Consider the following 12500-nt stretch of genomic DNA (forward strand, 5'->3'; position numbering starts at 1 on the left):
AGGGGGCCAAGCTTGGTCCCCTTAGGTACCCCGGCATTGATGGACTTCCAGCTACATTTCACTTGACCGAGCTTGACACGCTTGACACGCTGAGTTCCCGCGTTCAAGCCTACTTTGAAGCTGCCCGAGTTGGTCGCAACTGCGGTGTTAGAGAAAATCCGTATAAAGATAAAAAGAAAGATAACTTGATTTGGCACGTGCTTATAAACTGTTTTCGTTATTTTAACTACCGTGTTAACTACCGTGTTAAGTTATATTCTTCGCAGGAGTAGCTTTCTATCCAGCTCAAGATAAAAGAAGCCTTACACATCCAGTGGACAAACCCTTTCCTCAATCAACTTCAACATGTTAACTTTCAGCATATCTCAGTAATTTGCACGCTTTTTACATTTTCCTGTGTGATGTATCTGCATGTACTTATTATCATCAAATATTTACATATGCAGGTAACGCTTGTACTGAAGAAGGCAGAAACTTCTGCAACATTGAAAATCGTTGTTTTATATTTAAAAGCCTCTCCTGCTTTCTAAACCTCTTGGTTAATTATTATGCCATGTTTAGACTTACCGTAAATGATCTAATGAACGCCCGGGGCGTTTATTAAATATTTGTGGTGTAAGGGGAGGCCTTAAATAGATATGAGGCGTTTATTGGAGAGGGGTGTTTGTTTCAAGTTCACCGTAAAAACTAGAAAATCCAACTAAACGTTCATAGTTCTATATCAACGTGGCGACAACAGTAAGTTTATAGTTCTATATCAATGCGGCGAAACAGCGAGTTCAAAGTTCTATATCAATGTCCTCGTCGTCATCTGTGTCAACATTGTTTTCACAATTGGTTTTATTGACATCGGACTCAGTGATGACCTGACTGATTTCCAATATCACTGCCATTGATTGATAGTGATTATTATTCAATTATTGATTGACTGATTTTTATTGAAGTATTTAAGCAATCAAGGTGTTAAATAAATTGCACGACTTTGCTTTACAGCTGAACGATTTCCTTTTTTTTGGGGGGGGGGGGGGGGGGGAGGCGTTTATTAGAGAGGGGCGTCTATTTCAAACTTTCCACCACACCAGGGGCGTTTAATGGATAGGAGGCGTTTATAAGAAAGGGGGCGTTTTATTAGAGCATTTACGGTAAGCGTTTTACCGAGGGTGTGGAGTTTACTTTATAAAGTAAGTCACTGCTAACGAGCCAGAAGGCCCATCAGACCGGCGCTTATCTCCGGTTTTCGTAGCATGTAGCGACTCCCCCCTGGATGGGATGCTAGTCCATCGCAGGATTACCCCCAGCATTACGCCGGTACCCATTTTAACACCTGGGTGGAGAGAGACACCGTGAGAGTAAAGTGTCTTGCCCAAGAACACAACACAATGTCCCCGGCCAGGGGCCCGTTTCTCAAAAGTCCCGAAACTTTACGGGCCGTTTTCGGGTGTCACAATTCCCTTTGTATCTCAAGAACGGAGAGAAGTTTTCGGGACTTTCGAGAAATGGGCCCCAGGCCCCGAACCTGGACCACTCAATCCAGAGTTGAGGGCCCTAACCATGAGGCCACCGCGCCTCCCACTTTATACCTACAGTAGGTAAAAACGCCAGCTGATACACAGGCTCCCCAAGCTGAAAATACCACAGGGAACCCACACAATCGGATGTGAAGCCGATTGTTATTTTATAGTAAATGTACTGGATTTACCGTTTGCTTCACCTATAGCGATATATCGTTAACTATGTATGTAAATCAATGATAAATAAACGTTGAATTACCTTACCTGTGGTTTATAGTCGTCCTTTTACCTCAAAAGCGGTTTTTTGAGCGATTTTGAATGAATTTGAGTTTGCCGTTGACTGTTATATGTTCTTGACTGTTGTTATATGTTTCGGCCGCCGAAACACACGTATTTGGAGTGAAATTTATTGGGCTTTATGGAACTGTTGTTTTTATTGCGATTCGGGACTTTTCCTGTTGAGGAGAAAACGATTTGTGGAGTGAGGTCTGGCCGGCGATGGATGGAGTTACCGGCCTTCCTATTATTTCAATAACGGCCTTCCGGATCACTTCACTAAACGGCGTCAGAATGGCTCAAAACTCGGCAAAAGAGACAAGTTGGTCACACATTTGAGGTAGGAAAACTTTATTTCAAATGAGATAGTTACTTACACAATTTTTTTACGATCGATGATTTTCCCATACAATTCTCTATATACACAAACTGTCGCATACACCACGTATTTTCAGCTTGGGGAGCCTGTAGGTGATATCATACGTACCCTGGGACCCGGGGGGCGGGGGGTACTCCCTTATAAGGGCTTAATGGGGACGTGCGGCCAGCCAGGGTATGTTTTTCGGGATTTTTGTCTTGAACAGGGTATCGAATTTATCATTTTTTGTCTTAATCAGGGTATCGATTTATCAATACTGCTCGACCTGCTCGCAGGGTATGGTAAACGCCACCGAGACAACAGAAATTTAATGAAGGTAAAAGTTCGATTAATGATCAGGCATGGTTTAGGTCGGTAACCAAGGTCGAGCTGACAGATATATCCGCTTGCGGTCGCATAGTATTTCACATCCTGTGGTGTTCAAATTGCGTCAGCCTTATTCGATCACGTTTTCGCGTTTGTTTTTGATCTACCTACAAGTCATGGGAAAAAAACAAAGACATTTTAAATCATTTGCCAAATCCGGACCAACCACTTGGACAATGTAATCGAACGTACGTCTAGATATTCTGAAGATCTCTTTCCACCAATCTTCAACGAAATTTCCGTGTAAAAGGATTTCAAAAGAAATGGTTTCTTACAATTGGCCAAAACCAAACTCGCCTAGCCGCACGCCTTGTCTTTCGAATAGCAATCAATCGCTTTCGCCTCGACTTCTTGAGGTGCTGCAAAAGTAAGAGCCGTTGAAATCTTGAGACCTGGGTTTGCTGCTCAAGAACAAGGAAATAAAAAGCGAACTACAAGAGCCACAGCTTCTCTTATAAACGCGGGCATTTTATACATGGATTTTAGAATTTGCCGCCAATTCGATTTGATCGTAATCGTTCGTGATTGATGACAGGTTTAGGTCGGTTACTTGAGCCAGTATAAAGAGCGTACAAACGAATGTACCAAGGTTTAGTCAGTTGACGTTTACTTCGGTAAATGCCCAAGTGTAAACACATCATAAGTTTCTTCAATCCTTTTTAATGGTATCTTGGGGAAATTCTGGGCAATTAAAGGAACAGATGACCAAAAAAAGCAATCTTCTTTTTCTTTGGATTTCAAAACTGTTAACTTAACACTAAGTGACCCTAGTTTTAAGCCTTTATTTTAAAAATGATACAGGTTTATTTTAACTGAAAATTCCTATTTGATGATCCGCCATTACTAATCTTGAGAGCTGGATCGAGGAGAAAATGATGTAAAAGGCTTAAGAATGCAATGCGTGTGTACTCAGCTAAATTAATATGCAGCACAGGAGTTTCGGCCTTTAGACTTTCAAACAGGTGTTTTGTGGAATAAATACAGTACCTACAAAATTTTCTATCAATGCAAATGAGTTAACTAATTTGCAACTGATTTAAATAGAACCTTTTCGTCTCTTCAGCTGCGCAAGGCTTAGTCATCTCCCAACTAGTTTTCTAATGTCGTCGCTTTGAAGAAGAGAGACAATTCGCTGCAGCTGAACCATACAATGGCTCGCAAATTTGTGGTTGCTTGTGGTAACGGAGTCAGGTAATCAATGCCAGCTTTATTACAGAAAAAGACGAGTTTACAGGGTAATTCCAAATAACCGGCAATGAATATTCAGTCTCAGGTATTGGGGCTTCGTTGGAACCTTAGTCACGGCGGCAAATGTAATTTTATTGTTTTATTTTATAAAAATTGTTATCAGCTTGCTCAGTTGGTTGAGCACCGCGCTGTCACGCGGGAGGTCGCGAGTTCAATTCCGGCCGGACCAACACTCAGGGTCTTTAAATAACTGAGGAGAAAGTGCTGCGGCCTTTGTAACTACATCTGCAAATGGTTAGACTTTCAAGTCTTCTCGGATAAGGACGATAAGCCGGAGGTCCTGTCTCACAACCCTTCAATGTTCATAATCCTGTGGGACGTAAAAGAACCCATACACTTGTCGCTAAGAGTAGGGCACGTAGTTCCCGGTGTTGTGGTCTGTCTTTTGTTGTGTATCATGGTTGGGAGGCCGGTAAAAAAAGGGGCCACAGTAATTGGCGCAAGCTGTTGTGGCGCTCTGCAAGCTTGAATGGCAAAGTTGATAAAATAAAATCGCGACTTAACGCTGAAAACTACGTCCGTCTTCCTCGATCAAAATAGTTTTTTCTTGGGAGTACTTAAAATAGATGTTAAAAACCGCAATGAAAGAAACACTAATTCATCCGATTGGGATAGTAGATCAAACCTTTGCTTCGCATTTTCTCCTCAGAAATACAGATTAAAAATTGTTTCTATCATGTTTTAAAATTTTCGTCGACTGTTTTCATATTTAATAGAGAAATGCGCCAAATCAATCATTCTGAATTAACTTTTTGGATGGAATCACCTGTTCTAAAACTTCATGACACTGATGTCGGTAACATGTTTCCCACAATATAATTTGCTGGTATTATTTACATTGCATGACATATTTTGTATTGAAGAAACAATGTATTAATGACATATACATCAACTGCGGGGCGTTCGATTGGCCGTATTTCTGAATAAGAATACGTGGAGTGATGATTTAAAAAACAGCCATGTTAGCAGGCGTTTGGCAAGTTTTAGTTTACTTATTGAATTTTCTTTAATCCGTTTTTTAATGGCATCTTGGGGAACTTCTGGGCAATTAAAGGAAGTCCTGGTCTCTCTGATACCTAGACAAAATGTTATTCATAAAAAAGTACTTAAATAATTTGCAACTTATAAGTAAGGGTTTCTTAAAACTTTTAACTACGGACATGCGAGATAATCCCGGGTGGAGAAAAAAAAACTGTAAATAAAAAACTAGAAAATGAGAGATAGAAAATGCGAGATAAAAAACTAGAAAATGCGAGATTAAAAAAAACTAGAAAATGCGAGTTTAAAAAAAAATTAGAAAATGCGAGATAGAAAATGCGAGATAAAAAAAAACAACTAGAAAATGCGAGATAAAAAAACTAGAAAATGCGAGATAGAAAATGCGACATAACAAACTAGAAAAATGCGAGATAAACAAATTTAAGAGCCTCTGCCTGAGAGACCGGGGCAGACTTGGAAATGAAGGTCGGCCGATTTCGCTTAAAATTGGTACACAAAGTACTTATGTCGACTTATTTGATATGCCAAAGTTTCAGCTTCAACGACTTTTTTTTAGCCGAGTTCTGGATATCAGCCCCTCAGGGGTCCCCAGAGGCTGATTTTCCGTGCAATTTTGGCCACTTTTAAATCTCTCTTTTAGCAACAGGAAATTAATTTCAGGCAAAAACAAAACCATCTTTGTAAAGCCCTATTCTCAGGCTTTTATGGGTGAGAACATTAGCTCATGGAAATTTTTCGCTAGCCTGTGGCAACTTGGTCATATTTGAAGCATATGGGAAGCAACCGGAAATGGCCTGTTTTTCAGACCAAATATTTTCCATGCCCATGTTTTATATCTTGAGGTCTTAGTATCCCTGCAACGTTCAGCCCTTAGTTTAGTAATATCAAGAAAACAATACTAAGGTTGAGGCTTTTTACTAAGAAAAAAACTTACGAGAAGATGGCTAACCACGCCACTTCCGGTTAAAGTTTCAACAAAGCGTGTGTGCAAAAATCAGCCATTTAATTTCGATTATCTTTTTTCCTTCCAAGTTATGGTTAAAAGAGACTCTGAAGTTAATTGTCACCGAAAAGACTTACCGTTAATAAGAAATTTTTATGTGATTGTTTTAGAACCGATCAGATAGTGGTCCGACAGCGGTTATAAATTTCTTGGAAGAAGTCTTGAAAATTACGGACAATAGAGCCGCTGCGAAAACTCTTTATTTACCTAACAACACATCTGTTGCCGGTAAATCACAATGCAAAATTGCATCTTTTTCGTCCAACTGCAATGTTAAGTTTATCTCCTTTGTTCAACTCGTTCAAGGTATCACGTCTGTGGCCAGTTGTAATGAAGCGCTAATTAAATCAGGATATAAGCAAGCTTTGTAGTTCCATTCAGTAGTACTATAACCCAGCTGTTTGGGCTTTAATATTTTCTGAAGAAAAAAGAACTTATCGGTCTCTTTAAATGCAACCACAACATCCACCCCTATCCTATCTTTGGATATATGTGCAGTATGGATGCCACCATGAATCTGCGCTGTTTGAGAAAGCAACAAAAAGAAAATACTAATAGAGAAAGGGAGAGAGTGCCCGTGAGTAATCTTCTAGCAATTTAGCGGATTGGCGGCGAAAACGGACCGTGTTGGACGTCCTCATCAATCATTTACAACATATGTGAGCCATTTACACTGGGGCACTGGGTAGGAATAAATATTCAGTAAACAAATCATGCCATTGAGGTTCTCATACAAGCTCTATCATAATCATTCTCTGCAATATCAAGGAGACGAATCTGCACGAGAAAACTACTGAATTCCACGTCAGTCATAGCCAGCAAACTACAATGGCCTCGTCACGTACGGTATTAATCGACCTATGTATATTTAACTCGCAACGACGCTCTTGCGACCAATTTATCGCTGGGGCTAAAGTTTCTAATGTTACCTCACTTTTAAGGGATTGTAGGAAACGGGCATGTCTGTAAAAGTGAAGCCAGGTAAGCGTTTTTTGTAAGTGAATTTATCCATACACTTCGCAAATAGACTGGGAGAGTGACTGCAATTTGTGTTAGACGATTAGCTTTAATTATATTCGAAATTTCTTAAAGGTTCAAAACGATTCTCAAGTAGTGTCACGACAGATGTTGTGGTTGCATTTAAAGAGACCGATAAGTTCTTTTTTCTTCAGAAAATATTAAAGCCCAAACAGCTGGGTTATAGTACTACTGAATGGAACTACAAAGCTTGCTTATATCCTGATTTAATTAGCGCTTCATTACAACTGGCCACAGACGTGATACCTTGAACGAGTTGAACAAAGGAGATAAACTTAACATTGCAGTTGGACGAAAAAGATGCAATTTTGCATTGTGATTTACCGGCAACAGATGTGTTGTTAGGTAAATAAAGAGTTTTCGCAGCGGCTCTATTGTCCGTAATTTTCAAGACTTCTTCCAAGAAATTTATAACCGCTGTCGGACCACTATCTGATCGGTTCTAAAACAATCACATAAAAATTTCTTATTAACGGTAAGTCTTTTCGGTGACAATTAACTTCAGAGTCTCTTTTAACCATAACTTGGAAGGAAAAAAGATAATCGAAATTAAATGGCTGATTTTTGCACACACGCTTTGTTGAAACTTTAACCGGAAGTGGCGTGGTTAGCCATTTTCTCGTAAGTTTTTTTCTTAGTAAAAAGCCTCAACCTTAGTATTTTTTTCTTGATATTACTAAACTAAGGGCTGAACGTTGCAGGGATACTAAGACCTCAAGATATAAAACATGGGCATGGAAAATATTTGGTCTGAAAAACAGGCCATTTCCGGTTGCTTCCCATATGCTTCAAATATGACCAAGTTGTGATAACAGCCACAGGCTAGCGAAAAATTTCCATGAGCTAATGTTCTCACCCATAAAAGCCTGAGAATAGGGCTTTACAAAGATAGTTTTGTTTTTGCCTGAAATTAATTTCCTGTTGCTAAAAGAGAGATTTAAAAGTGGCCAAAATTGCACGGAAAATCAGCCTCTGGGGACCCCTGAGGGGCTGATATCCAGAACTCGGCTAAAAAAAAGTCGTTGAAGCTGAAACTTTGGCATATTAAATAAGTCGACATAAGTACTTTGTGTACCAATTTTAAGCGAAATCGGCCGACCTTCATTTCCAAGTCTGCCCCGGTCTCTCAGGCAGAAGCTCTTAAAGGTTTTCTTTAAATTCGAGGAGCGGGGAACGGGGAATCCCTACAATAGAAATTTTGAAAACCAGGAATGTCGAATTGAGAATAAAGGAGCCCAGTGGAAATTTTATTGAAGGTTTGACAATTATCTTCAGTATGAAGTTTTAATAGCAGTTTACATGTGCAATAAACAGATCATGAGCAGCAAACCTTCCAAATGCGTACTTCTTGACCTAAGACATTAAAATTCACACTTTAACCCACTGTCGCTTTTAAAACTGTGCAATAGTGCAGCCGGTAAGCAAGATGGAGAAATAACTTTGCAGTCGGCTTGCCTCACCTGTCGACTTTCCCCGGCCTGTTTGCTGCCTTAGAGCCTCCTTTAGGGTAGTAACAATGAAAACCTTAAAGATAACTTTGTCGTCGAAAAAAAACTTGTCTTTTACGTTAAAACAAATTCAGTGGAAACTGACATTTTACTGATTTGTGACGAGATCGCAATTATTTATTTTTTGCGGCAGCGTTCTCTGTTTTGCGATGGTGATCACGATCCATTGGCAGTTTGATAGGTAGAGAAGATAGCTGAATCGGCAGTCAACACATACAAACGCCTGCGCAGGAAAACGAAATGATATTGTTTTTTGTGTCTGTGGTAAACCCTTATCGTTTTCATGGGAATACCGGTTAAAAGTATTAAACTCCAAGGACTGAATAATATTGACTTTTTCTTTAACAGGAAACGAAAACACTGATCAATATTTAGTTGTTTTTGCCGGTTTGCGCACGCCTTGTGGATTTGCATGATGTTGTGGTGTGCGCGCTTTTGAGTTGCGTATCTAAATTTGTACCTAGTAATAGTTTTCACTACATCTGCTCCCGCCTAAGATAATGTAGATGGCAGTTTTTTATTTATTTTATTTAAAGATTCACCCTAAGGTGGGTGTTAAATACAATAGGACACTAAGTCCCCTACAAGGTATTTACACCCAGTTCAGTTGAGGTGTGTGCTGCACATTGTGATGTCTTCGTATTATTTTACATGTAATTAGGTTGGTAAATGAAAGCATAGTTATAGATGTAGACTGGTTATGAAACTCGACAAGTTTCTTTGTTTCATGTTTTTGTTCGCTTTTTTGGCCTTGACCTTGCACAAAACCCGACAAAAACACGCTTTTTTCGGCAGGATAACCAATCAAAAGCTTGGACTAATTTATTCGAAATTAACTCGCAAACCAAAAACAAAAGATTGTGCAGGGTCACGGGCGGTTCAACATCTAACTGCGACTGTATTGTTCCTGCTTTTGAAATTCCCAGGGTTTCCTAACCGGTACCTAGATTAACTATGATGAAAGTGAAAGATGCAAGGAAGGAATGAGCCATAACAAACAGCATTTATTTATTAATTTCTATCAACGTTTACTTGATACAATATAAATTGAAAAGAAATTTACATAACTTTGGAAAATGCCTGGAAAACATGATAGTAAAACAGGAACAGGAACATGCAATGACTAGAAGGCAACACTTCGTGGTCATAGTTCGTCATCACCTTTTTGATCCATTTAGTTCTTTCCACGGTACCTTGGAATACCATAAAATAAAAACAAAACTCTCTTATTATATTCGGGTCGCTGATTTTTATTATATATAAATAACTGTTGTAAAAATTATCGAGGATTGTTTGAAAATGTTGATACTGAGACTATGCTTTTGCTTTCTGAGGTTGCAGTTTGTGGCCGAGTTTGTCGCCCCTGTTTCTGATTTCATTTGTGTCTGACAAATCGTCGCCCCTGTTTATGATCTGTGCCTGAAAAATCGGTTTCTGATCCAGGCAATATGATTTTCTATCAGATACAGTAATCTTTGATTTTCAAATTAAAGTAAAAGGAATCGCTGAAATATTCGAAAATTATTCACCTTCAATCGCTATGCTTAACCGTCGATATCGTTGCTCCCTGTGAGTTTCTGCCTTGTGACTCAAGTTACCCAGAACACCTCGCGAACTCGGTGAACAATACCGATACCAACTTGCGCGCTCGGTTGAGCAAATGGAGATTGCTTTCCCCTGTGCAATATCTAACAATTTACAAATTTACCCTTTTTGCATGGGGGCCTTACATGTTTCCCTCAGAGGCCAAAACCCTGCGGAGGCAATTAGTGGTGCGATACACATGTAACGGCCATTCACCCTGATGAAGCCGGCCGGTAAACTCGGCCGAAAATATAGGCGAAAAGGAAAAGTGTCTTGTTTCTCTTCACATGTAGGAGTTTATGTATAACAGTTTGTGACAGAACGATAATTAGGTAACCATAGACAGGGAATCCTCTAAGAAGCCATGGGGCTTAAGGGATGAGGATACCAATAACTGATTAAATCAAAAGGACTAACGCGCTAATTTCCCTAACAAGCGTAACAGGCTAAGTTAAAGAATTTCAGGAAACATTTTGATATTAGACCAATTCTTTCTTTTTAAAAGCGGTGTTAAAACGTTTTACATTCTGGAGTTTCTTTGATCCATGGTTTTGGACGCTGGGATAATAATAATTCTTCAAGATTGTATCATGGGCTAATCTAACCACACCTCGTACTTTAGCACTGTGTGATCTTCTACAATTACAGCTTACCTTCATAGGAGATATCTTCTAAAAAAGCGAACTGTTATGTCAATATCAGTTCAAGACTGATTTCAAGTCTTCTAGCAAACTACTCTTTTACGTCTAAACGTTCTTGACATTTATAACGTTAACTTGGATCTCTTATGTATAACTATCACAGTAAATTGATGCCGCGGTCATTTGAAAGTAAGTTGACTACAGGAGCTGGAATTCACAGTTAAGGTCCGCAGAGTCCTATAGGCCTCGTGTCGGTAAGACCCTCAGTCAATTTAGTATGTTTTCCCATAGTCCAAAACTGTGGCATTCCGTGCCTGTAAGGATCTAAGCTCTCCGCAATGTAATAGGAATTAACACCGCTTTTAAGAAATACTTGGTATGATCTCAGAATGTTTCCCAAAATTCTAAGACTTTAACTCAACCTGTAACGCGCACGGTTGTTAGAGAAGTAAATATCGTTTGCTGATCTACTCAGGGGTATCTTCATCCTATAAGCCCCATGGCTTCTTAGAGGATTCCCTGTCGATGTTTATTTAAGTACATGTAGAAGTAATCTCGGATTATTGAAGTGTGTTGGACAGTGGCTTTTGAGGATACTAGCATCAGTGTACTTCTCGAGATAGTTTCAATAAGCGCCAAAAACTATGATTCATGTCACAGGATTGAAATACTATGCCCTTGGCTAGACTCTGAATCATAAGTAAGTGCAATATCTTTTATTTACGTGTAATACCCCCTGAGAGGAGATGTCGGGTTACTATAGTAAAATACTAAACCCAGAAAAATCGAAGAAAATAAAATGAATCGAGTAACACAGGTATCGAGGATGACATGTTGATCCTTTTCGATTTCACTTCTTAATTCACAGCAAGTTAAAGCGCAAATTGCTGGAGTTATTAGCTCTACTTTTCGTGTGAATAAAGTACAGTAATTTACATGAGAAAGACTTGCGAATCACCAAATTCAGCTTGTTATGACAGTGGTCAATACTGACTAACAGCGCTCTTCTCCACATTTAAAACAAATTTCGAGATGCACACACAATAAACGTTTACTGAAGTTCTTACCTATCGGGCGGGTTGGTATCGGGATAGGAGACCATCGAATTATACTTACGCCGTACACGCTCTAATAAGGCGCCTCTCTTATGAGACCTCCGATAGCCTCAGTCTTGTTTAGACCTCTCTAATAAGCCCCCCTTCACTCCCCTTGAATTTTGTGCAATAAACGTACGCGGCAAAATATGGTTTTAAAAGCTTATATTACTCTTCAGCTCTACAGTGCTAACTTCAAACTTCATATGCGCTACTTTTTGCGCTTTCTGGCCAAGTTGTGATTTCAAGACTATTTCAGGACATTGATAACTGCTGTATACTCTATCCTAGATTTATTAAAACTTGGTGAAATAAACTAGAAGACTGGTATTTTGACTCTCGAGTTTTTACAAAGCCCCCTCGCTACGAGTCCCCAAGAAGGAGAAGGGGAAGGGGGTGGGTTAAGTTGGGGAAGGCTTATTAAAGCGTTTACGGTAAATCTGGGAGTAATCATTTATTATGAGGTTTGTTCGTTGGGCGAACTAAATAGACGAACCGAGATGCCATGAAGATGAAACATGTATTTAAAGAAAGTTGTGCGAATGGACTCCGTATAGTCCGCATATGATGTATCAATACACGTACGACGTAATTCAAGTTGGCGCTGACAAAAATGAAAAAACAATATACAGGATGCCCAAGATTAGAAATTTCGTTCCCCTAATCTCGAACGTAATTATCGTTATGTTACAAATTGCTATACAATTTCATAATCGCAAAACTCTCACACAAGAATTTGAAAAAAGTAAACACTTCTGCACCAAGCAAGACCAGGGGTTTTAACAAACAGTAAGGGTTTACTACAGACATAAAAAACAATATCATTTCGTTTTCCTGCGCAGGCGTGTAATGA

At 39.3% G+C, this 12500-nt stretch overlaps 1 protein-coding gene and 1 long non-coding RNA gene across 3 annotated transcripts in view; one reads left to right on the forward strand and one right to left on the reverse strand.

Annotated features, from left to right (window-relative positions):
* Window positions 1–2443: 2443 nt before the first annotated feature.
* Window positions 2444–12500, forward strand: part of LOC137974712 (protein dispatched homolog 1-like) — a 34675-nt gene continuing 24618 nt past the window's right edge. The window contains exon 1 of the mRNA XM_068821653.1: window positions 2444–3723. Within this exon, the coding sequence (XP_068677754.1) occupies window positions 3683–3723 (41 nt within the window). The 5' untranslated portion in view covers window positions 2444–3682. The remainder of the gene's footprint in view (window positions 3724–12500) is intronic.
* LOC137974721 (uncharacterized) overlaps window positions 3732–12500 on the reverse strand; it is a 19138-nt gene continuing 10369 nt past the window's right edge. For both annotated transcript variants that reach the window (XR_011117496.1, XR_011117495.1), the window contains exon 3: window positions 3732–4856. This is a non-coding gene — a long non-coding RNA (uncharacterized lncRNA). The remainder of the gene's footprint in view (window positions 4857–12500) is intronic.

This window comes from Montipora foliosa, chromosome 11, assembly GCF_036669935.1.
Source record: "Montipora foliosa isolate CH-2021 chromosome 11, ASM3666993v2, whole genome shotgun sequence".
NCBI classification, from domain to species: domain Eukaryota; kingdom Metazoa; phylum Cnidaria; class Anthozoa; order Scleractinia; family Acroporidae; genus Montipora; species Montipora foliosa.